At 45.4% G+C, this 24,376-nt stretch overlaps 1 protein-coding gene and 1 long non-coding RNA gene across 12 annotated transcripts in view; one reads left to right on the plus strand and one right to left on the minus strand.

Moving 5' to 3' along the window:
• Positions 1 to 181: 181 nt before the first annotated feature.
• On the minus strand, positions 182 to 23,840 carry LOC123651140. The gene is made up of 3 exons (XR_006739639.1): positions 23,797 to 23,840; positions 7,928 to 7,935; positions 182 to 308 (listed from the first exon to the last, which is right to left on the minus strand). It is a non-coding gene; the product is annotated as an uncharacterized LOC123651140 (long non-coding RNA).
• KIAA0100 (KIAA0100 ortholog) overlaps positions 2,944 to 24,376 on the plus strand; it is a 30,228-nt gene continuing 8,795 nt past the window's right edge. For 3 of the 11 annotated variants that reach the window (XR_004982774.2, XM_036408718.2, XM_036408722.2), the window contains exons 1-26: positions 2,944 to 3,110; positions 3,893 to 4,016; positions 4,493 to 4,542; positions 4,864 to 5,011; positions 5,190 to 5,308; positions 5,560 to 5,620; positions 5,807 to 5,996; positions 7,375 to 7,498; positions 7,646 to 7,770; positions 8,014 to 8,081; positions 8,186 to 8,331; positions 8,979 to 9,097; positions 9,192 to 9,355; positions 9,501 to 9,759; positions 10,252 to 10,457; positions 11,818 to 12,913; positions 13,334 to 13,525; positions 13,662 to 13,864; positions 14,012 to 14,130; positions 14,241 to 14,461; positions 14,961 to 15,151; positions 15,292 to 15,391; positions 15,527 to 15,729; positions 16,608 to 16,902; positions 20,724 to 20,881; positions 21,378 to 21,584. Coding sequence is in view for 9 of the 11 variants with exons in the window: in XM_036408718.2 (XP_036264611.1) it covers positions 3,043 to 3,110; positions 3,893 to 4,016; positions 4,493 to 4,542; positions 4,864 to 5,011; positions 5,190 to 5,308; positions 5,560 to 5,620; positions 5,807 to 5,996; positions 7,375 to 7,498; positions 7,646 to 7,770; positions 8,014 to 8,081; positions 8,186 to 8,331; positions 8,979 to 9,097; positions 9,192 to 9,355; positions 9,501 to 9,759; positions 10,252 to 10,457; positions 11,818 to 12,913; positions 13,334 to 13,525; positions 13,662 to 13,864; positions 14,012 to 14,130; positions 14,241 to 14,461; positions 14,961 to 15,151; positions 15,292 to 15,391; positions 15,527 to 15,729; positions 16,608 to 16,902; positions 20,724 to 20,881; positions 21,378 to 21,584 (4,956 nt within the window). In the remaining 2 variants the exon portion in view is untranslated. Of the gene's footprint in view, positions 3,111 to 3,892; positions 4,017 to 4,492; positions 4,543 to 4,863; positions 5,012 to 5,189; positions 5,309 to 5,559; positions 5,621 to 5,806; positions 5,997 to 7,374; positions 7,499 to 7,645; positions 7,771 to 8,013; positions 8,082 to 8,185; positions 8,332 to 8,978; positions 9,098 to 9,191; positions 9,356 to 9,500; positions 9,760 to 10,251; positions 10,458 to 10,873; positions 11,114 to 11,817; positions 12,914 to 13,333; positions 13,526 to 13,661; positions 13,865 to 14,011; positions 14,131 to 14,240; positions 14,462 to 14,960; positions 15,152 to 15,291; positions 15,392 to 15,526; positions 15,730 to 16,607; positions 16,903 to 20,723; positions 20,882 to 21,377; positions 21,585 to 24,376 lie in introns of those variants that run through there. The other 8 variants (XM_036408717.2, XM_036408719.2, XM_036408725.2 and 5 more) reach the window with 7 other exon arrangements.

Genomic DNA, 24,376 nt, shown 5'->3' on the forward strand with positions numbered 1-24,376 from the left:
TGCGCCATTTCAGTTTATGAAAGGTTTCATAGGTACACTCTACTTTCAGATAGCTGGGGACACCTGTATAGATCTGTGCTAGACATGGATTTATAAGACACGATTTCTTTGCAAGGACTTGTGTCATTGAGACCATAAACCAGTTGAGCATTATTTACATCCACTCCCCCCTATTCAGATTCAATTGCATTGATCCCTTAGAGCTCTCCCGAAAGTAGACAAATGATAAAATCAACATTTCAGGCTACTGAGGTGATTGGGAGAAGAATGTTAAGAGTCTGGGAAGAAAAAGAAATGTTGGAAATCAGCTGACTAAAGGGAACAGAATGGACAAGATGAATGAGAGTAGGGAGCTGTGTTGCAAAGTACCCCTCTTGGCTTGGACAAAGTTTTCACTGAGTCGTTGAGTCTTCCCTAAAGGTTCACAGACAAAACGTACCCTGATGGGAGGCTGCAGGTTATAAGGAGAAAGGCAGAACGATAGTCCTTGAGGGATACGTATGAACTATAAAGTAACAGCACAGCGGTGGAGCCCTGGGGAAGGTGTGAAATTAGTGAAGAGAGGACTAGATTAGGAAGGAAACCAGGTGGAGTAGTAAAAGTAACTTGGGGCAACCCAGGTGGAAGTTGAAATGGTGCTTTATCTGAAGGAATGGAAGAGTCTCGATTAAAATATTGGAGGACATTTATGGAGATTAGCATGTGAGAGCAAAGGTTTGTGAAGTACTTATTTTGAAATCCCCAGAATTTCTTCAGCTTGTACTGTATTAGCATCACTGTAATAGAGTTGGAAAAGACTTTGTCCAATTCCCTCATTTTATAGATAAGGAAACAGACAAAGTAAAGTTGACCTCAGGGCAAGAACAATATCCTCTACTTCCTCACCCCACCCCAAATGTACCCAGATTGCACTATGCACAGTAGACATTGAAAACTACAGCCCTGGCCGTTTGGGTTCTGGGTCAGGGCATGCCAGTGATGCTCGTTCAGACACAAGTAGGGGGTGTGCAGAAGGTCTATGGATGTTTCACACATCACACATCAATGTTTCTTTCTCCCTCTCTAAAAATGAAAAACAAAACCTTCCAACGAAGAGTTCAGAATTGTACTGCTCCAACAGGTCAATACATATAGGGTGTCCCAAAAAAAAAATATACACTCTAATAGCTGATAAATCACTTAATTTTGACTCCTTTTCAAATTGAACTGATTTGAAATAATGGGTGATGCCAGACTAAGTTTTGAACAAAGAAAATTTATCCTAAAGTGCCATTAGACTTTTTTCTCCCCCCGCCCTTTTTAATTAAGGCATTATATGTGTACATATCTTATATTGTCGTCCCCCCACCCCCAGCCATTAGACTTCTTTCCATGGAGATACATAAAATATAAAGTTTACCATATAAAACCTGGCAATAGTTGATGACTTGAGGGTGCACAAATACCAAAGGAAATGATTCTTTAAAAAATGTATATATATATATATATATATATATATATATATATATATATATATATATTTTATATATTTTATTGATTTTGTACAGAGAGGAAGGGAGAGAGATAGAGAGCTAGAAACATCAATGATAGAGAGTCATTGATCAGCTGCCTCTTGCACACCCCCTACTGGGGATATGCCCGCAACCAAGGTACATGCCCTTGACCGGAATCGAACCCTGGACCTTTCAGTCCCCAAGCCGACGCTCTATCCATTGAGCCAAACCGGTCCCGGCTATTTTTGTTGATTTCAGAGAGGAAGGAAGAGGGAGAGCGAGAGAGAAACATCAATGAGAGAGAATCATGGATTGACTGCCTCCTGCACGCCCCCTACTGGGGGTTGAGCCCACAACCCTGGCATGTGCCCTTGACTGGAATAGAACCTGGGACCCCTCAATCAGCAGGCCGACGCTCTATCCATTGAGCCAAACCAATTAGGGCAGGAAATGATTCTTGATGTTTGAAATCCTATTGCTTTGTGTTATCAGTACCTGGCCTGGAACAGTCATCAGTTTGCAAAAAGGCATTGACAAAAAAAACTATTCATTTCTGAGGGTTCTTTTAAATTTTGAAAATGAACTGTATGTTAATAAACACTGACATAATCATTCAAAGTGTGTATACATTTTTTTTGAGACATCCGATATTTTACATATTGATTTTCAGAGAGAGTGCACGGGAGAAATATCAATGCGAGAGAAAGACACATTCATTGGTTGCCCCCCGTTGGCCCCCTGACTGGGGCGGGATGGAACCCTAACCCAGGTAGGTGCCCTTGACCAGGAATCGAACCGGGACTTTCCTATGAGGGCCCACGCTCCAACCATTGAACCACACCTGCTAGGGCTGGGGACACCCTGAATTAACTGACTAGAGAAGTATTCATACAATGAACGAATTAAAAAGTCATTCCTTAGTGAATTAAACACATTCCTTTGAGGCCTTATAATTAATTACCTCTTGGTTTTCTCAATGATTTTCAGACAAGGCTCTTGAATAAGACAGGAGAGCTAACTTCGTCTGACTCAGGGGTGTCACTTCTGCAGTGTCCTCGCTCGGTCCAGACCCTAAATGGTCAAGCCAACTCTGTAACTATCACAAGGAGAGTGCTTTGTAAATGGAACTCTGCCGCCGGCCAGACCCACTGCAAACCCGGGAACCGTTCAGACTCCGACCCCAAGCAAGTCCGCCGCTCCGCGTTTCCGGGCACCGAAGGGTGCGCCCGGGGTGGGGCGGGGCGTTTGCGTCAGTCCCCACGAGGTCCGTGCCGGCGCTCCCTCTCCCGGCCACGCCTATACTTCGGGCTTGCAGCCGGTCGGCCCTGCCGGGGAGCGCGCACGGGGCGGGGTAACGGGCCCGCCGCTGGCTGGCCGGCCGCGAGGGGCGGGGCGCACGCGCGCCAACGCTTCCTGGTCCCGTGCCGTCCCGGGCGCGCAGCTGGTCGGCCCGCGGCGGAGCTGCGGGAGCCGGAGGCGGGGCCCGGCTGGGCGGGGGCCGGAGCCAGGCCGGGCCGGGGCCGGGGCCAGGGCCAGGGCCGGGGCCGTAATGCCCCTGTTCTTCGCCGCGCTGTTGGCCTTACTCTTGGTCGCTCTGTTCACCCTCTTCCTAGGCCGGTGAGGGAGGATCCCGGCTTCGGCGGGGCGGGGGGTGGGAGTGGGAGGAAGAGACTTAGGAGGGGGCGCGCGGGAGGGGGAGACCGAGGGAGGAGAGGGCTAGAGGGGACCGGGCGCGGGCTATGGCGGGCGGCGACGAGGGAGGGGGCGCGGGGTCGGAGCTGGTGAGGAGCCGCTGGGATTGAGGAAGACTCAGGGATCGGCGAGGCCTGAGGACATGCCGAGGCTGGGAGCTGAATCGGGGTGGGAGTGTGTGAGGAGGGGGGCCGGCTCGTGGTCTCCCTGGACCCCTCCACACGCCCCGGAGCGCCCCTTCCAACGGACGCAGAGGCACCTGCAGCCTCGCCCCGGGGAGCCAGAACAGGTCTGACCGCCCTGGGAGAGCAGCCTTTGAGCTGGCCCGGAGTGACCCCACAGTGCCTTCTTGCGGACATCTGCCTGCAGGGCGAAGACAGAGACCCTTTGGGGAGTATGTGATGGCACATCTGACTGGGCTGCCAGTACTTCCGACTCTACCTTTGGGGTTCCTAAAGATTTGGGGGGTTGCTTTCTTAGTCTCCAACTCAGAAGGTGGAGTTTAATTTGTATGATCACGTCTGGGGCTACAGTTCTGATCACTGTGGCTCAGTGTGCATGATAGAGCAGTGTTCTGGAAGGCTGGAGAGTTGCCCAGAAGACTCAGCTTCTGGATTTGACCCTTTGCAAGGGCTTCTAGGATCAGCGAGGGGTAAGGGACGCCATCATTGGGAGAGGGTCCAGTGAACTCAGGGATTTCTCTGCAGGTGGCTTGTGGTCCGGTTGGTCACCAAGTGGTGTCAGCGGAAGCTGCAGGCAGAGCTAAAGATTGGCTCCTTTTTTTGGATCCAGAATGTCAGTCTTAAGTTTCAGCAGCACCAGCAAACAGTGGTGAGTCCTGCGGAATTCCCTGGGTAGGGAGGTGTTGATCCAGCTTAATTTCAACTTGTTTCTTTTTAATTCTGGGTGGCTTCCCTAGTTGTCTCAGTCTTGTCACCCCTTTGCCAAGATGATCTTTGTTTGGGAATGCTGGGATTGATGTATGTTTTTCGGTTAAAAATGCTTCTTAGGCACAGTGTCCAGGGCACATAAGAACGATACAAAGGTAAAAGCACAGAACAAAGATAACAGGAAATAAAAGAGCTTCTAATTTAAGAGGGGAAACAGGGTAGTCTGTCCATACAAGAGAAATACAAACATCCCTGTGAGGAGCAGGATATAGTGTGGCGGAGAGAAGCCAGTAGAAATGGATGGAGAATAATTAGTGGAAGGGCTACTTCCGTCTCTTCTTAGAACCTTTCCTGACGTGTCAAGCTGCTCATGTCTTACCTAGCAGCTCATGTACAAACCTTTCTTCCATGTTTTAGGAAATTGATAGCCTGTGGATCTCCAGCAAACTCCTTAGCCATGATCTGCCGTGAGTACCCTATAGCCTCGCTCTTCCTTTGGGGAGTCTTTGGGATTGGGGTTTGTATTGTAGAATGGGATTCTTCTACAAAGGCCTCAAAGAAGGGAAGTGGGTTCTTGGCTTGATGTCTCCTGGAAGCTATTATCTCTAGTGAGACAGATATTGATAACTACTATGAGACTATCCTCCAGATTTGAGATTTGAGTTACATTTTTTTTTTTTCTTTTGAGCTGCATTTTTAGGGAGGATGGGAGAGTGACTGTGAGGGAGGGGAAGAGACTGCTATGGAAGGGATGGGCCCGATGGCAGTGAGGTTTCTCTTCTGGGCAGGCGCTATGTGGCATTGTGCTTTGGAGAAGTGCGTATCAGAACTGACCTCCAGAAGGTTTCTGGCCTGTGTGCTCCATTCTCCCAGAGCACAGGAGTGCAACCAAAAGAGCTGCCCTTCAGCCCAGCCTTATTGAAGATCATCTGCCAGGTGAGACGACTTCTCCCTTTTTCGTGGACTGTGTTGGGAATGACTGGCTTTGGAATCATGGGTGGGTTTTTCTACTCTTGGGGGGCATGATACTAAGAGCTGTCTCTTCTTCTCCTCCTGTTAGAAAGAAGGGGAAGTGCCTTGACATTAATTACTGTTCTTTGTTCCTTCCTTCCAGCTATTCTCCATTCATGTAGATTCTATAAACATCATGGTTCTCAAGGTAGCTACCTCTGAGTCCCTGTGGCACGTTCAGATCAGAGAAAGCAGCTTTCTTTTGGATAGTGATGGGAAAAGGTAAAGTCTGGGTAAAAAAGGGTCTAGTAGGCCCATTCTTGCCTTACAGTTGTTTCGGGGGAGGAGGGTGTGGATGCCTGAGCCTTATCAAAGTGTCAAGTTCTTATTCTGTGCAACTTGAGGAGAGGCTGAGATTAGGCACTTCTGCTTGCCTTGTTCCTTCCAGCCAACAAAGCTTGATTGAAGGTAAATGGTGAGGAAAGGGGCCTAGTGCTTTTAATTTTTTTTTTTTTTCTTACCCCCTTTCTCAGGCTAAAATGTGAAGTGAGCCTAAGTCAGATCAACAGCAAAGTTCTAAAGAGTGGCCAGCTGGTGAGTATGCCATGGTCCTTCAGATGCTTTGTTTCCTTCTGGTCATAAGAAGGAGCTTAGGGCTTACCCCATAGATTCTGTGTCCTTATGGGCTTCTCTCAAGGTAGTATTCCAGACCACTGAGTTTTTGACCCCAAACTCCCAGACTCTATACATATATACCTTAGCAGCTTATTCTTTCTGCAGGAGGACACCTGCCTAGCAGAGCTCTCCCTGGCTCTAAAGCTGTGTCTAGAGGTGGGCATCGGGAGTCGGCAACTGAAGGCAATTAATGTGGATGTGTGGACACTCCATGCTGAGCTGCACGAGGGCCTCTTCCATAGTCAGCTGCTGCAGCAGGGCTCAAGCCTGGCCCCTAAGCCTATTCCCGGTTCAGGTAAAGCCCCAGTCAGTGAGCTTCTTGGCTGTCCTGTTCTCAGGTTATTTTGGAAGTAGAATAAAATAGTGGTATCACTGCTCATTTAGGTGTGATTTGTTAGTCACCTTGGCCTTGGATCCTGAGGATAGAGGAAATAGGACATTTGCTTGTGGTGGGTAAAAGAACCAATGTTTAGTGGGTAATTATCATAAACTAGAGGACCGGTGCACAAAATTCGTGCATGGGGGGGGGGGTTCTCTCAGCCCAGCCTGCACCCTCTTCATTCCAGGACCCCTCGCAATCCTGGACCACTGGCTCATAATCGCTCATCTGCCTGCCTGCCCAATTGCCCCTAACAGCCTCTCTTGTCCCTCCCCCGCACTGCGCTGGCCTGGCACCCCTTACTGTCCCCCCTGCTGGTCTGGTCGCCTCTCACAGCCCTCCTGCCTACCAGGTTGCCCCATGCAGCCTGCTTGTTCAGTTGTTTAGTTGTCCCTCACTAACCCCCCTGCTGGCCTGGTCGCTCCATGTAGCCTGCTTGTTCAGTCTTTGTTTGTCCCTCACTAACCCCCCTGCCAGCCTGGTCGTAGGCAGCCATCTTATGAGGACATGATGGTCAATTTGCATATCACCTCTTTATAGGATTAGATCTGTACTATGTGCTTTATAAATGTTCTCTCACTAAATCTTCAGCATTGCACCAATGAGAACACTGAAGCCTAGGAAGATTTCTAAATTATAAGAGAAAGTTTATTTAGAAAATCACAGAGGTATTAGAAATGGGCTCAGGAAACAAATTACAGAGGCAAAATTGGGGGTCCTTGGAGCTTAGGAGAGAGAAGGGGAAAAACTAGTAGGGGTGTCGAACTCAATCAGAGAAGGGGCCAAAATCTAAAATCCAGCCTAAATCGCAGGCTGAATGGTTTACTGAACAGTCATAAACTGTCATTGTGATGGAAATGCAGCGGAGTGCAGTGATGACAGCGCGGTGCGGGCCACATTGCAAGGCCTGGCGGGACGGATTTGGCCCGAGGGCCTTGTGTTTGACACATGTGGACTAGGGCATGCTCCTGAGAGGGAGAGCCCCTAGACAGGTATTTTGGCAGGTCACACAGCTAACTGATATTAAACATGGGGTTTAAATTATTTAACCCTAAGTCCATAGTCTTTCTATTATACTAATCTATTTTTATTTAAAAATCATACTATTTTTTAGACTTTGGGGAACGAATTACAGCACGTTCCTGAATCTCTGGGATATTTGCCTTTTAACCTAAGATTGGGCATTTGGCTAGTCTATTTTATATAGGAGCTTTTGGTCAAAGAGGACAGGGCATTTTTTGAGACTTGAGGGTGTTAAGGATTGATGGCTTTTGTATTCATTGCATATTTTCAGATGTGACAAAAAATGTGGCTGAACCAACTCTGCCTGGCCTCTACCTCCTTCAGCAGCTGCCAGACCAGGTGAAGGTGAAAATGGATATCACAAGTGTGGTGCTGTCCATGAATAGTCAAAAGAGGTGAGATCTCTTCTGCCACCGAAGTGTGGAGAGTGATAGTTGAAGTTATATGCAGGGTATATATGCAGCAAGTAGCTGCACTGAGCTTGTGTATGCGGAGAATGGGAACTCCACATATTTCTAAGCTAGAGTCTGTTTCTGGCTCAGGCATCTGAATTGGACACTGAAGCTGTTGCATTTCCTGTACCACCGTGATGAGGATCAGCTGCCCCTCCGTAGCTTCACAGCAAACTCTGATTTGGCACAGATGAGCACTGAACTCCTACTAAAAGGTTTGGGTGGGGATTCCGGTACTGAGAGAGAATGGGAGGACCAGACACTCTTTTCTGCCCCTTGTCCCATGGTTTTCTTAATTTGAGATCAGTGGGGAGCGGGAGGAGGAACCATACTGAGAGAAAATAGCCCCAACTCTTGAGTGTTGGTGACAACCTGTTTAACTCCTTGCCTGTCTCTGACACTCCCCTAGTTTCACCTTTTGCTCCCAGTGTTCTCTGATCTATCCTCTGCCCTCACAGATGGGTTGTTGCTGTCCCAGAGCCGCCAGCGCATTGTCTGCCTCAACTCCCTCAAGGCTAGTGTGCAGGTATGATGACTGTGGTACCAAGAATTACTCCTTTCTCTGTTCTCTTCCTACATCATTGCCTTATGAGACAAAACCCAAGTTCATAGTTCTGGTCTCTTTTTTAGGTGACTACCATTGACCTCTCAGCCTCTCTGGCTGTGAACACTTGTATTATTCATTACCGGCACCAAGAATTCTCTCACTGGATGCAAATGCTTGCACTTGAGACCCAAGGGTCTAGTTCATCTGTTCTTAAGCAAAGGAAAAAAAGGTCAGTGCAATCTTTTTCAATTACCATTTCATCAGATGGACTATTTTGGTTTAAAGTGGTGTCTTATGTGTAATACGTATTTGACTGTTTGATCTTTCTAAATTTCAGTTTCAATGCCCTAGTCTCAATAATAATCCTATTTTATATATCTTCCCATTAGATTAGGCTCTTTAATGGAAGGATGATGTCTTCTTCTTTTATGTCCTCAGTACCTAGCACAGTACCTTATACAAAATAAATGTTTGCTAAACTGAACTTAAATGTTGAACAGTATCTTGTCTACCTCAGATGATAAGATGTCAAATCATATTAGCAGTGCCATATCTTTTTTTGTGTAGTGCTTGCCTTGTGTTGCATAGAAAACTTAAGGTTAATAGTTTGGAAGTGATGCTCTTTGGTTGTAGAAGTTTGGATTCTGTGATATTCTGATGTTCACCGTATAAGACCTATGAAATGGCAGTTTCATATGGTTCAACCTAATATCTTTCTGGCATCCCTGCAGATTAACTGTTGGGAATAACACTGAACTGACTAGTTGCATCCGTTCCTAAAAATCACAACAAAACTCATGCTGATTTTTGAGAGCTTCCATGATAGGAAGCTGCAATTCTTCCTTTATCAAACAATGATGTCTTATCCCTATACAGAACTTTCCCCCAAATCCTGGCTCCCATCATCTTTAGCACTTCCATCTCCAATGTCAACATTTCCATTCAGCTCGGAGATACACCGCCCTTTGCCTTGGGATTCAATTCCATCTCTCTGGGTAAGGTTCTGGGATGTAAAAGGAACAAGACCTGGACCCAACTGATGGTCACAGTGGCTCCATAGAATGCCTCTCTCCTTCCTTCTTTGTTTAGATTATCAGCATCTGCGGCCCCAGAGTATCCATCAACGGGGCATCCTAACTGTGGACCACCTCTGCTGGCGGGTGGGCAGTGACTCTCACATTCAGCGGGCACCACACCCACCCAATATGCATGTTTGGGGTGAGGCACTTGTCCTGGACTCTTTCACACTACAGGTAGGTGAACAGGGGCCCATGCACTTTCCTCATCCTGCCCTGCTTTAGAGCATGTAGCACCTTTTTGGCAGCAGGCAATGCATTAGGGCATTACAGAACTGTGTGTCTGGATGCTCCTAATGGAGTCCCTCTGCTTCTTTTCCAGGGTAGCTATAACCAGCCTCTGAGCCTATCTAGCACCCAATCGGATACCCTCTTTCTTGATTGTACCATCCGAGGACTGCAGGTAGAAACATCAGACACCTGTGCCCAGTGTCTCTCTCGGATCTTATCCTTGATGGGCCCACAATCTGGGAAGTCAGCGGTGTCTAGGGAATCTTCATTTGGGGAGTCTGTGTCATTACTGTGGAAGGTGGACTTGAAGGTGGAGGACATGAACTTGTTCACCCTTTCTGCCCTCGTTGGTAAGTAGGACAGGAAGTCTATACCAAAGTGGGTAGTTTATAACCTAAGCACATTATGCAGATTCAATCTGTTCTTCTAATTTAATGGAGCTTATTATTTGGATTTTTTCTGAATTAGAGGATGAAATACTAGAATTAGGCTTCTTGGTATTTCTTAAGGGCTTATAAAAGGCAAGTATTAAACAAGAAAAAGAGAGCCTTGATGTCTAATCAAGAGAATGAGATGCATGTAGTATTTTTTTCTTTTTTTCCTTGTGTGATTGGTAACTGTTGTATTTCTGGCAATTTGTAGGAGTTAGGGAACTTCTTTGGCCTTGCCAAATGTGTAGGTTAAGATGGGAAAGGGAAATTTTCCCGTAAACATGAGAAACGAAGTTGGGGAGGTGTGGGGAATAAAGATAACTAGAGTGAAGAGAATAGCAAAGGAGCGTGAGGACTGAAGTTGCCAGTAGAGAGCTGAGAATCAAGGCTGGCATGGTTTCTGGATGTTAGGTGCTTCAGAGGTCCGACTAGACACACTGACTGTCCTGGGAAGTGCTGAAACCTCCACTGTGGGTATTCAAGGACTTGTGCTTGCACTGGTAAAGTCAGTGACAGAGAAGATGCAGCCCTGTTGCAAGGCTCCTGACATCCCTGCTCCAGTGCTCAGCCTCTCCATGCTCTCCATCACCTATCACAACAGCATCCGCTCTCTAGAGGTAATGCTTCTGGGGGGAGGCTGAATCACATGGGGTTTTCCTTAGACTTAGAGCATTTCCCAGTCTTTTGAGTCATGTAAACCTTATCTGTGAGAAACACAGCACCTTGTGTTCTTTTTTCCTGGCTTGTTCTAAACATTTTAAACTCTTCATTATAAATTTTTTAAAATATATATATTTTATTGATTTTTTACAGAGAGGAGGAGAGAGGGAATAGAGAGCTAGAAACATCGACCAGCTGCCTCTTGCACACCCCCTACCAGGGATGTGCCCGCAACCAATGTACATGCCTTTGACCGGAATCGAACCTGGGACCTTTCAGTCCGCAGGCCGACGCTCTATCCACTGAGCCAAACCGGTTTCGGCTCTTCATTATAAAATTTAAAGAATATGTAAAACTAAGAGATTATGTGGATTTTCGTGTATTCATTCCCAGCTTCAATAATTAGCAGCTTATGACCAATTTATTTCATCTACACTTCCACCAATTGTTCCTGCCTTCTGGCTCTGGGATTATTTTGAAGCAGATACATAATATCCACTGTAAATATTTTGGTGCATAGCTCGGGAAAATAAGGGGCTTTTTAAAGATCATAATCTTGTGTCATGTTGCTGAAGCTCTCAGCTCACCCAAAGGCTGGAAGATGGAAGTGCTGGTAAGTTTCCGGAGGCTTTTCAATACCTTTCTCTCAGGGTGTTAGATGGACATGGGACCCTCTCAGGAGGAGAGTGGGATAGCTTCCTGTTTGTTAGACTTCAACTTCCTCTGGGAACTGAAGAGTTTCCTTTTCAGAGGCTGGAGCTCAAAGGAATTTTCCTGTTCTGGAATTTAAATTTCCTCTGCCCACTTACTCAGAACCAATTTTATTTTTCAAGCTGCTCCCTTCTTTGAGGCATACTTTCACATAAGTCAGTTTGCTGTATTGATTTATGTGTTCATTACTTTTATACTAGAATTTAGTAAAAATGTGCATGAAACATTTTCAGATTGATTGTTGCAGTGGTTATGATATAGTGTGGCGGTTATTGAAAGATAACTTATGAGCAGAAACATAAAGTCAATGGTTTAATGAGTATGTGCTGTATATACTGGATATACTTTGGTAGGTGCCAAATAATTAAAACACATGGCCCCTACTCTCAGGCAGCTTAGAATCCAGTTGAGGAGAACTTTGGTGTGAGTGCTCTTAAGTGCTCTTGGTGCTAAGAACACGGCAAGGGACTAATTCATGTGGTTACTCAGGAAAGACTTCTAGTTGGAGATGGTCCTTGGGTCATATATGCATGTATAATAACCTCTGTCTTACCTTCTGTTCTGGGACATGGTAATTGACAGATCCTTTTCTCTTGCTTCCTGAAGGTTCAGTGTGGTGCAGGGCTTACGTTACTCTGGAGCCCCCCAGATCACATGTACCTGTACCAGCATATCCTGGCCACCCTGCAGTGCCGAGACTTACTGAGAGCCACTCTCTTTCCTGAGACTGTTCCACTCCTTCCACTAGAGACTCCAGGGCCCACTTCTGAGCGAGAATGCCCACCTCCCGAAACATCTCCCTCAAAGCGGCTGCTAAACCTGACACTAGAGGTGAACACAGCCAAGCTGACTGCTTTTGTAGCCGAAGACAAGTTCATTACTCTGGCTGCAGAAAGTGTGTCACTGAGTCGGCATGGAGGTTCATTTCAGGCTTACTGCCCAGAGCTGGCTGCTGGCTTTGATGGCAATAGCATTTTCAACTTCAAGGAGGTGGAGGTGCAGCTGCTACCTGAGCTAGAGGAGATGATCCTCCACCGGAACCCCTTGCCTATGCTGCAGACCCTCCGGAACCGTGTTTGGCTCCTCTCCCTCGGCTCAGTCTCCGTGGAATTTCCTTATCAGTATGATTTTTCTCAAACTCTGGATGAGGCTGTGGGAGTTCAGAAATGGCTTAAGGGGCTCCATCGAGGAGGAACTCCTGCTCAGGCCTCTCCAAGCCCTGCCCCACTCCCACCTGACCTACTTTTGAAAGTTCAGCACTTCTCATGGGTTTTCCTGGATGACATTTTTGAGGTGAAACTTCGAGATAATTATGAACTGATGAAGGATGAAAGTAAGGAGAGTGCCAAAAGATTGCAGCTGCTGGATGCCAAAGTGGCTGCCCTTCGCAAACAGCATGGGGAGTTACTACCAGCCCGCAAAATTGAGGAGCTCTATGCCTCTTTGGAACATAAAAACATCGAAATCTACATCCAGCGCTCCCGTCGACTCTATGGCAACACACCCATGCGCCGGGCACTGCTCACTTGGAGCGTGGCAGGGCTAGAGCTGGTGGCTCTGGCAGATGCCTCCTTCCATGGGCCTGAACGTGTGATAGAGCAGGTTCGAGAGCTTGATCCAGGCAGCCCTTTTCCTGCTGAGGGAGTAGATCATGTTATTCAGTGGTGCCGTATGCTCAAGTGCAGCGTCAAGACTTTCCTGGGTAAGTCTGTATTTGCAGAGCCTGGTGTTTGCCCTTGGAGCTCCAAGGAGCTCTTTGAGTGATTACAGAGAAGCTTGGTTATATTGGGAACTGTCGCTGCTTTTGGATGGGTGGAGTGGGATGGGTGTGGGCTCTTCATACCTTTCTCTGTTCCTAAATTTCACTCTGAAACTACTAGGCTAACTTGAACAACTAACTCCGTCATCTTTAGGGTTAGTGTGGCTCTTAGATCTGTCTTATTCCTCTCACCATCTGTTCAGGGTCTCAATGCCCTTTTTCAGCTTTTCTGCCATCTACTGGGTTGTTTTTTTCTCAGTTGAATTTGTAAAATAGGTGGGTAAAAGTAGTGGCAGGGGAGAAAATGCCTGAGTTTGCTGACACTGTCCCCTGAATAGCCAGTGTGTATCTTTCTTATAACAGTTCGGATAAGAGACTACCCCCGGTACCTGTTTGAGATTCGTGACTGGCGGCTGATAGGTCGACTTGTGGGCACAGAACAGAGTGGTCAGCCTTGCTCCCGCCGGCGTCAGATCCTGCACTTGGGGCTACCATGGGGTAATGTGGTAGTAGAGAGGAACATGCCCCCACTCAAGTTCTACCACGACTTCCGCTGTGAGTAGAGGAGGGCAGTTGGTTTGGGATCTTCTGGTGGCTGGGGAAGAAGATACGCTGAGGCCCTTCTGCAGTGAAGGAGGAGGAGAGGGATGAAGGTGTGTAACAAGCTGTACCCTTTGCCCCTCTACCTCAGCGGAAATCTTCCAGTACACAGTGGTATGGGGCCCATGCTGGGATCCAGCCTGGACACTGATTGGCCAGTCTGTGGACCTCTTGACGAAGCCCTCAGCAGACCCCAGCCCACCCTTGCCATGGTGGGACAAGAGCCGTCTTCTGTTCCATGGGGACTGGCACATGGATGTTGAACAGGCAAACCTGCACCAGCTGGCTACTGAGGTAAGGGTTCAGATGAGTGGTTTTCTTTTTAGGATGGTATGGTCGGGGCTTGAACAGCATTTGGAGGAAGAGAGAAAGGTACTGATTTGGGAGATGAGGGTGATATTCTTATCCATGTCTCACCCAAATTTTTGGGGGTGGATATAGGATCCATACAACACAACTGAGAATATGCACTGGGAGTGGAGCCACCTGTCATTTCACTGGAAACCTGGACAGTTTGTGTTCAAGGGTGACTTGGATGTCAACGTGAGAACAGCCTCTAAGTGAGTGGAGAGATGGTGGGGCTTTAAAGGACTCAGGGTGGAGGGAGTGGGGAACAGCCAGGGGTCTACAAGTGACTGGGGCACTGAAAATTGGGATTGTTGTGAGGCAGGTATGATGACTGCTGCTTTCTGCATCTGCCTGACCTCTGCATGACACTGGACCTTCAGTGGCTATGCCACGGGAACCCCCATGATCACCATGGCGTCACTCTTCGGGCCCCAGAATTTCTGCCTGAGGTGCCCTTGGGCCAGCTCCATGACTCCTACCGGGCCTTCCGCTCTGAGAACCTCAATCTCTCCATCAAGATGGATCTGACTCGGCACAGCGGGAGTGAGGCTTGGGTCTGGGACAATGGGGAGGAAGAGCTGGGAGGGTGGGCTTTGACACTGAGGACTTCAGCTCAGTCTTCTGGGAAGGAAATTGGGGTTAGCATCTTTTCGAAGAGGGTTGCTGAAAGCAAAGAAGTTGGATCTTTGAAAAGAGAGGGTATTGCCTTATCTGGTTTGGCTCAGTGGATAGAGATCGGCCTACAGACTAAAGAGTCCCAGATTCGATTCCAATCAAGGGCACATGCCCAGTTGCGGGCTCGATCCCTAGTAGGCACATGGATGTTGAACAGGTGATTATATCTCATCATTGATGCTTCTATCTCCCTCCCCCTCACTTGCTCTCTGAAATCAGTAAAATTAAAAGAGAGGGTGTTGAGGATATTTAGTGTGAGGCTGAGTGCTGTTTGGGTTTTTAAATCTAGAACTTGAGCTAAGGAAGGATTTCGATTCATCTCTGTATTTTAACTGTAGCTAGGAAATGTCTATCCTTTCCTTTGCAGCAATATCCCAGCCCCGAATTCTGCTGTATAGCAGTACCCTGCGCTGGATGCAAAACTTCTGGGCAACTTGGACTAGTGTCACAAGGCCCATCTGTAGGGGAAAGCTCTTCAATAACCTGAAACCCGGCAAGAAGAAACTTGGCCAGCACTACAAGCAGCTTTCCTTTACGGCACTCTTCCCCCAGCTCCAGGTCAGGCTCTGACATCCCTGCTGACATCTTCAGTTCTGTTCCCCTTTCATTGTTTACTTGTTTTTTCTTTTTCTTTCCTGGTTGCTTAGTCATCTCTCCAGTGCCATTCTTCATTCAGTGTTAAGTTCTCTTGTTACCAGGTGCATTATTGGGCCTCATTTGCTCAGCAGCGGGGTGTCCAGATTGAGTGCAGTCAGGGTCATGTCTTCACTCGGGGAACTCAGCGGCTTATACCTCAAGGTAAGGTAAACCCCTTTATTTCTCCTAGCCTATTCCTTGTCCTTTTTGGCTTTCTCAGTTCCCTTCCCTTTCTTTCTGTCCCACACTATTCTTCTGTGCTGGTCTTCATGGACTCTGTATGCCTCCTTTCCTTAGCGGGCACAGTGATGCGGCGCCTCATCTCTGACTGGAGTGTGACCCAGATGGTTAGTGACTTAAGTCAGGTGACTGTTCATCTGATGGCCTCGCCCACTGAAGAGAGTGCTGATCACTGCCTTGATCCCTTGGTAACAAAGACCCACCTACTGAGCCTGTCCTCCCTCACCTACCAACGGCATAGCAATCGCACAGCAGAGGAGGTACCGCCTGAAACAGTCGCTTTACTACCTGTCTTAGTCTGCTCGGGCTACCATAACAAAGTACCATAGACTGAGTGGCTTAAACAGTCCTAATTTATTTCCCACAATTCTGGGAGCTGAGAAGTCTTAAGATCACGGTGCTAGCATGGTCAGCCTCTGGTGAGGGCTCTCCTCCTGGTTTGCAGATGGCTGCCTAGATTTCTCTGTATCTTCACATGACACAAAAAGAGTACAAGCTCTCTGGGCACAAATCCCATCATGAGGGCCTCCCCCTCATGATCTAATCTAAACCTAATTACTTCCTATAGGCCCCATCGCCAAATATCATCACATTGGGGATTATGGTCTCAAAATATAAATTTGGGGGTGGGGGTGCAATTCAGTCTATAGCAATACATTTTAGACTTAAGTCCCTGGTAATGTTCCTAACTACATTCTAAGCATATATGTCATTACTCTTATCATACACTCACTTGAATCAGCTGTATCAGCATTACTCTTTTTGAAGATTATTTTTCTCTCTCTTCTAAGGATAATTTCTTGCCCTTCAGGAAATAGAGTACAATATTCCCTAGCACTTTATTTGTTCCCCAACCCCGAATTAAGGAAAGATTTTAAGTTGAAATTCTCTGAGTCATTTAAAATACAGTGGATATATCTAATGTACATGCTAAAACCACTTAGGTTTTTTTTTCCTCCCGGCCATCCTCCCCCACCCCACCACCCCTTATCTTTCTCCAGGGCCTTCTTATCTCCCTCAGAATGTTTTTTTTTATTTTTTTTATTCAATAAGATTGTTTTCTTATTTTTGCATTTGTGGTCCAAGAGAAATGGTGGGGATTTCCATGCTACCCTGAGGTTTTCTTCCTGTATCTTAGGAGCTCTCTACTCGAGTTGGGGACCCTGCCTTTCATACACACCAGCTGCACTTGGTAGATTTACGGGCTTCCTGGACAACCACTAATCGGGACATTGCCTTTGGTTTATATGATGGCTACAAAAAGGCAGCTGTACTCAAACGAAATCTCTCTACTGAAGCCCTGAAAGGGTTAAAGATTGATCCCCAGATGCCAGCCAAAAAGCCAAAGCAGAGTGTCGCAACCAGTACTCCAGCTCCACCTCCTGTCAGCAGTCCAAGCTTTAGCGGACAGCCTGATAAGGGGTCATCAGGAGGTAAGCGAGGACTCCATTGGGTTAAATTTAGAACAAGCATGTCAGACTCACGGCCCACGGGGCAGGCTGCATGTCTCATTTATTTGGCCCGTGTTAGCCTTTGAGTTTGACATGCTTTGTAGATTATATACATTGGCTTGGACAGGAGTTTGAAAGTGCTAAATCATGGCTGGTTCCATCTAGGTGTAGGGATGAAACCATTATTTTTCCATATCAGGCCACCCAAGTCTTACATAGCATTGATATAGTGCATAAAAGGGTCTGGTCCTATGGCAAGGAGGAAGATCAGGAAGAAATGGTGGGTCAACACAGAATGAATAAGGGAAAGAAGCAAAGAATTAGAGAATTGTTTTGTGTTTTGATGAATTACTTTGTTCAGTCAACAAATATTTATTGAGTATTTAACAGGCACAGAGCACTGTGCTGGGTTCAGTGATAGATATAGAATGAATAACAGTCTATGTTCCTTAACAAGTTGTCATACCTGGATGAGCTAAGATTAGTTCATTCATTCACTCAATCACTCATTTATTCATAGATTCTTTTTAGTTTTATTTTAGTTTTATAATACACCAGACATGACCCTAAACCTTAGGGATACAAAGGTGGGAGGAATCTTAGAAACTAGTAGATTAAAGATAGGCAAGTTATTATTTCATTATGAAAATGCTTTGTAAGAATGTTCAAGAAGAAAGTATTTCAAGGGAAGTCAAGAAAACCTTCATGGTGAAGATGATAATAAAGATGGGTTCTTTTAAAATACATATTTATGTATTTTTATTGATTTAAGAAAGGAAGGGAGAGGGAGAGATAGAAATATCAATGATGCCCTAATCAGTTTGGCTCAGTGGATAGAGCATTGGCCTGTGGACTGAGGGATCCCAGGTTCGATTCTGGTCAAGGGCATGTGCCTTGGATGTAGGCACATTCCCTGTAGGGGGTGTGCAGGAGGCAGCTGATCCATGTTTCTCTCTCATCGATGTTTCTAACTCTCTCTCTTCCTCTCCATAAAAAATCAATTAAAAAAATATATATTTTTTTAAAAAAAACATCAATGATGAGAGAGAATCTTTGATCGGCTGCCTCCTGCATGCCCCCCCACTGTGGGTTAAGCCAGCAATGACCTGGAATTGAACCGTGCCCTCCTGGTTCATAGGTCGACGTTCAATCCTTGAGCCATGCTAGGTGGGCTTACTCATCTTTTAATATCCATCTCAGAGGTTGAGCATTGAGCTATGATCTATGCAGGAGGCAGCCAATCAAAGATTCTCTCTCATCATTGATATTTATATCTCTCTCTCTTCCTTCCTCTCTGAAATCAATAAAAATATATTTTTAAAAAATTAGTAAGAGTTTTGATAGGTGAAGAAAGAGGAGAAAAGGGCATTTTTAGGGAGAGGGAATAGCAAGTACAGACAGGTGCAAGTTCATGGTGAGTTTAAGAACAAGATGAAATGCCACAAGAAAGAAAGAATATGGAAGTTGTTCTTGACTGGAGTGAAGGAGGGAATGCACTCAGGGAAGGTTTTATTGAGGAAATAATATTTGAGCTGGATTTTGAAGGCTTAGTATAGTTTGAACATGTGGAATTGGGGAGTGATGGGCATTGAAGACAGAGGGAATATACTGAGTAGGGTGGGATTGGTAAAGCTTAGTGCACATGTGTCAAACACAAGGCCCGCGGGCCAAATCCGTCCCGCCAGGCCTTGCAATGTGGCCCGCACCGCGCTGTCATCACTGCACTCCGCTGTGTTTCCATCACAATGACAGTTTATGACTGTTCAGTAAACCATTCGGCCCGCGATTTAGGCTGGATTTTAGATTTTGGCCCCTTCTCTGATTGAGTTCGACACCCCTAGCTTAGTGTGTTCAAAGGAGAGTGAACAGTCTATTTGGTTGGCTAGAGAGTAGCTAAAAGAGGAATGAGAAGATGCTGTTAAGGAAAGCTGGAGGTAGATTATCAAAGCCATTTCATGCAAGGCTAAGGAGTTTTGGGTCCTTATTTAGTAGACAATGGTGAACTACTGAAGGCTTTTTAATAAAGATGTGTCATCATTAGATTTTTACTTTTAGGAAGATAAATATGGCAATGGTGCAGAGGAGGACTGGAAAAGAAGGAACTGGAGGTGGAGTGACAAATTAGGAAATTATTGTGGTGTCTCAACCAAAGGCAACAAGGGCCTGAACTAGGTAGAGGCCATGGGAATGAAGATGAGGGGATAGATAGAGAAGAGATTTGGAAACTGTTTGGAAAAAGGAGTTAAAACAGGAGGAAAGCAAAAATGAGGCTAAACAGGTTTGGGAAAGTATAGAGTTGTTGATTTAGACATATTGAGTTTTTGGTGCAAGTAGTACATCAAAGTAATGTTTAGCTAACAGCTGGAAATGAGGGTTTAAAAGCTTAGGGCTAGAGATAGACTTGGGAATTATAGGATAGAGCTAAGAGTTCATGCAAAGGAGATAATAATAGTTGCTTACTGTTCGGCAGGTACTCTGCAAGATACATTTCTATGTTCTATTACATTCTCTCAACAACCTTATGAGATAGTTTCTGTTATTTTACTGACAAGGAAACTGAGAACACAGGTTAAAGCAAGCTGCTGAGGATCGCCATCAAGTAACTAGCAGAGATGGGATCTTGAACAGAGGCAGATTAGACTAATTCTGGAGACTGTGCTTTTAACCATAACACTGTCAGACAAACTCATTAGAAGAAAGAGTAAGAAAGGGATGGGAACATGCCAAGGATAGACCTTAGGAGACCTGGGGAAGTAGAGGCTAGAACACAATAGCATTGATGGCAAGAGAGTGGTTTCACATGGAAAGGAATGGTTGACAAACAGCATTTCAAATAATTTGAAATTAAAAATAAAGGAGCAGTCCTGACCGGTTTGGCTCAGTGGATAGAGCGTCAGCCTGTGAACTCAAGGGTCCCAGGTTCGATTCCGGTCAAGGGCATGTGCCTTGGTTGCGGGCACATCCCCGGTAGGGGGTGGGCAAGAGGCAGCTGATCGATGATTCTCTCTCATCAATGTTTCTAAGTCTCTATCCCTCTCCCTTCCTCTCTGTAAAAAATCAATTAAATAAATAAATAAATAAATAAATATATTTTATTGATTTTATACAGAGAGGAAGGGAGAGAGATAGAGAGTTAGAAACATCGATGAGAGAGAGTCATCGATCAGCTGCCTCTTGCCCACCCCCTACCGGGGATGTGCCCGCAACCAAGGTACATGCCCTTGACCGGAATCGAACCCGGGTCCCTTCAGTCCCCAAGCCGACGCTCTATCCATTGAGCCAAACCGGTTTCGGCATAAAATATATATTTTTAAAAATAAATAAATACAAAATAAAATAAGATAAAAATAAAGGGCATGTACCTGGGTTTCAGACAATCCCCAGTAGGGGGTGTGCAAGAGGCAGCTGATCAATGCCTCTCTCTCATCGATGTTTCTAACTCTCTATCCCTCTCTCTTCCTCTCTGTAAAAACTCAACAAAATATATATTTTTTAAAAAAATAAAGGAGCAAAATGGGGGGCAGTGGAGATCCTAATCTAGAGGTGGATATGCCTAAGAGAAAAAAATACTAACACTTTACATAGTTTCTCTTGGGAATCTGTTCTTTTTATTAAAAGTTAGGGGGAAACGAAATGACAACCCTATTTTACCCTCAGGAGCCAAGGGTGGAGTGCGCTGGGCTGGAGTTGCAGATTAGGGAGAATATGTCCTAGCCCTTGCCTAGCTAGAGAAATTGAAGGAAGATCAGTTTGGATGTTATCCCTTTGAAACTGACCTTTCCCGCTTCCTATTTCTCTGCCAGGTGCCTACATGTTGCAGAAGCTGATTGAAGAGACGGATAGGTTTGTAGTGTTCACAGAAGATGACTCAGGTGTGAGTGACCAGTTGTGTGGCATTGCTGCCTGCCAGACGGATGATATATATAACCGAAACTGCCTAATTGAGCTGGTCAACTGCCAGGTATCATCTTTTTACCAGAGCACTTGGACACGGGTTAGGTCCATGGTCGGCAAACTGGGGCTTGAGAGCCACATGTAGCTCTTTGGCCCCTTGAGTGTGGCTCTTCCACAGAATACCACAACTGAGGCGAGTCAGTTTTGAAGAAGTGGCGTTAGAAGTAGTTTAAGTTTAAAAAATTTGGCTCTCAAAAGAAATTTCAATTGTACTGTTGATATTTGGCTCTGTTGGCTAATGAGTTTGCCAACCACTGGGTTAGGTCATAATCATGTGTTTACCTTCCCCTACCTCTAAATAAGAATGGGTAAATAGAACTCCAAAAAATTATTCCTTCCAGTAGGTATCAGAGATAACCACTCACTACGATATCTAAAAGCCAGTAGAGTTCACTCAGTAGGCCAGAATTAGACCCAGCTACAGTTATTGGCACAGTTCTCTAACTAATCTCATCTTTCTTGGTGGCTCTGGTGCTATGACTCTGCTTCTGTCTCTGGTATAGATGGTTCTTCGTGGAGCAGAGACAGAAGGTTGTGTCATTGTGTCTGCTGCTAAAGCCCAGCTGCTGCAGTGTCAACATCATCCAGCTTGGTATGGTGATACATTGAAGCAAAAGACATCCTGGACTTGCCTGCTGGATGGCATGCAGTACTTTGCCACCACGGAAAGCAGCCCCACTGAGCAGGATGGCCGACAGCTCTGGTTAGAGGTTAGTCAGCAGGGCTGGGAAGGCCCATTACATCTCTTTTTCCATAATTGGCCCCTTCCAGCAGAATAATTACAAGAATCTTGACAGAACATATTGCTACCATGTTAGCAGAAGAATGATAACACCTTAATGTAGGAACTGTAGCTCTGGTCTGTGTCTGTGAATACACAGATTTTTATGTTATTTTTTTAAAATCTCATGCTGTTCTTTGCATTGCAAGAGAAATTCTCATTGCCCAGCACTAGAATAAAATGGGTTGGAACTTCATTTACTTTTGAAAAGTTTATTGACCCCATTAATAATATCACTCTAATCAGGCAGCTTGAAAACAGGCAGTAAGTCAGAATTTTATTTTTTTTAGAAGTAGGAATTTTTTTAGAGAGAAAGGGAGAGGAAGAGAGAGATAGAAATATCAATGATGAGAATCACCGATAGGCTGCCTCCTGCACGCCCCCTACTTGGGACTGAGCCCACAACACAGGCATGTTCCCTTTACCGGATTCAAACCCAAGACCCTTCACTCCTCAGGCCGATGCTCTTTCACTGAGCCAAACTAGCTAGAGCATATGTGTCAAACACAAGGCCCGCGGGCCAAATCCGTCCCGCCAGGCCTTGCAATGTGGCCCGCACCGCGCTGTCATCACTGCACTCCGCTGCGTTTCCATCACAATGACAGTTTATGACTGTTCAGTAAACCATTCGGCCCGCGATTTAGGCTGGATTTTAGATTTTGGCCCCTTCTCTGATTGAGTTCGACACCCCTAAGCTAGAGTGTAAGTCAGAATTTTAGATAAGCTTTATGTCTTTTCTCTGATCACTTTATTTACACACACACACACACACACACACACACACACACTCACTCACACTCCAGAGGCCGGTACATGGCTTTGTACACTGGTGGAGTCCCTTGGCCTGGCCTGTGGCTCTTCGAAATCCTTTGAGGCATCCCGGATTGCAAGAGGGCGCAGGCCAGGCCGAGGGACCCCACCGGTGCACAATTGGGCCAGGGAGGGACCATGGGCTGACGTTCTATCCACTGAACCATATTGGTTAGAGCTCTGATCACTCTTAATGAAGATGATTGAGGGGTTCTTTAAGTAAGGCAATAAGTTTGATTAGAAAGACTGTCTAGGAGTCAGATTATGAGAGTTCTCGTGCCAGCTTTGCCATGATAGTAGCCTTGAGTAAGTCACCTTTATTTGAAAAATGGAATTCTAATATTTCATCTTAACAAGATTGTTGAAAGGATTAAATGAGTAAGTATTTTGAAAAATAAAAAGCTTTATTCAGTGGAAAATAGTATTTTTTTAGTCAGTATGTCTGGGGAGGTATGTGTAAGATAATCTTTTTGTTAGATGGTGAGATTGTGAGCAGTGGCTGTAAATTTTCTTCTTAGCTTCTTGGTAAAATTTGTACTATAATTTCTAGGATATATTATTATTATTCGGAAATCTAATGGTTGTGAGATGTACCTAGTCAATATTCTGCATTGTCGTTACTTATTTAACGGGGTTAAGTGTTCACGTTGTGCTGGGTGTGGTACACCCAGTGAGTTACTAGATCTAGCTCTGTCTGATAAGGACCAATGTGATAACATCTTTGGATATTCTAGTCATTGGGGTTAAAGCTTATCCCTTCTTTCTCCCTGGCTACTGCTTCTTCGTCCAGTGACCTTAGGGCTCAATCCAGGAAACATCTAGTGTAATTATAAAAAGTAGTAAGCATTTCATCAGATGTCAAGCCAAGTAGTTAGGTTATTGATAATATGAGAGGACATGCCAATATATTACCGCTGTAGTTCAGGCAAGCAGTGCTCTTTACCAGTAGTCTCAGAAGATAGGCACAGAAGGTGTTAACTATTCACACAGCATGAGCTATGCAAGCTCTACCAACCTGGCATTTTCTGAGCCTCTGCTGCTTTTAGGTATGCCTTCTTTTGCAAGTGAACCCTTCTTTTCCCCCTCAGGATGTGATATTAGTATTAGATTAGCATGTCCTTGGCTTAGATGAAAGAACCTTTGATCTTGCTTTTACTATATAATTTTTGTGTGACTTGACAGATCTGCTTATGGTTTATATCACTCATTCTCTTATTCAATTTGACTTCAGCTAGGCAGTCAAAATAATTCAGTCCCTTTCCCTGATGACAGTATTGTCTGCGTGATTTGTCTGAAGACAGAAAACAGCAAGAACACAAAAACATGAATACCGCCGAAACTGGTTTGGCTCAGTGGATAGAGCGTCAGCCTGCGGACTGAAAGGTCCCAGGTTTGATTCCGGTTAAGGGCATGTACATTGGTTGCGGGCACATCCCCGGTGGGGGGTGTGCAGGAGGCAGCTGATTGATGTTTCTCTCTCATTGATGTTTCTATCCCTCTCTCTTCCTCTCTGTAAAAAAAATCAATAAAATATATTTTAAAACAAAACAAAAAAACAACATGAATACCAAAGTGGGTGGGAAATTTAGTCTTTGATGAAAATTTTACTCATGATATGATTTGATTTTCCCTCCAACTTTTTAATTTGTGATAAAACACATTAACATAAAATTTACGCTCTTAACCATTTTTAAGTGTACAGTTCAATGGTATTAAATACATTCATAATGTTATGGGGCCACCCGCAAGAGACGACCACCAGAGACGGAGATCAAAATTTATGAGCCTTTAATAAACTGGCCAGTGACTGCAGTTGCAGCACTCTACCGCGGTAAAGGCCGAACTGCAGTGCAGATTACAGGTGTTAGAGCAGATTTATACTCAAAAACCACAAGAGGGAGTTAGGACATT

The sequence above is a fragment of the Pipistrellus kuhlii genome, unplaced genomic scaffold (genome assembly GCF_014108245.1).
Source record: "Pipistrellus kuhlii isolate mPipKuh1 unplaced genomic scaffold, mPipKuh1.p scaffold_m20_p_39, whole genome shotgun sequence".
NCBI classification, from domain to species: Eukaryota; Metazoa; Chordata; class Mammalia; order Chiroptera; family Vespertilionidae; genus Pipistrellus; species Pipistrellus kuhlii.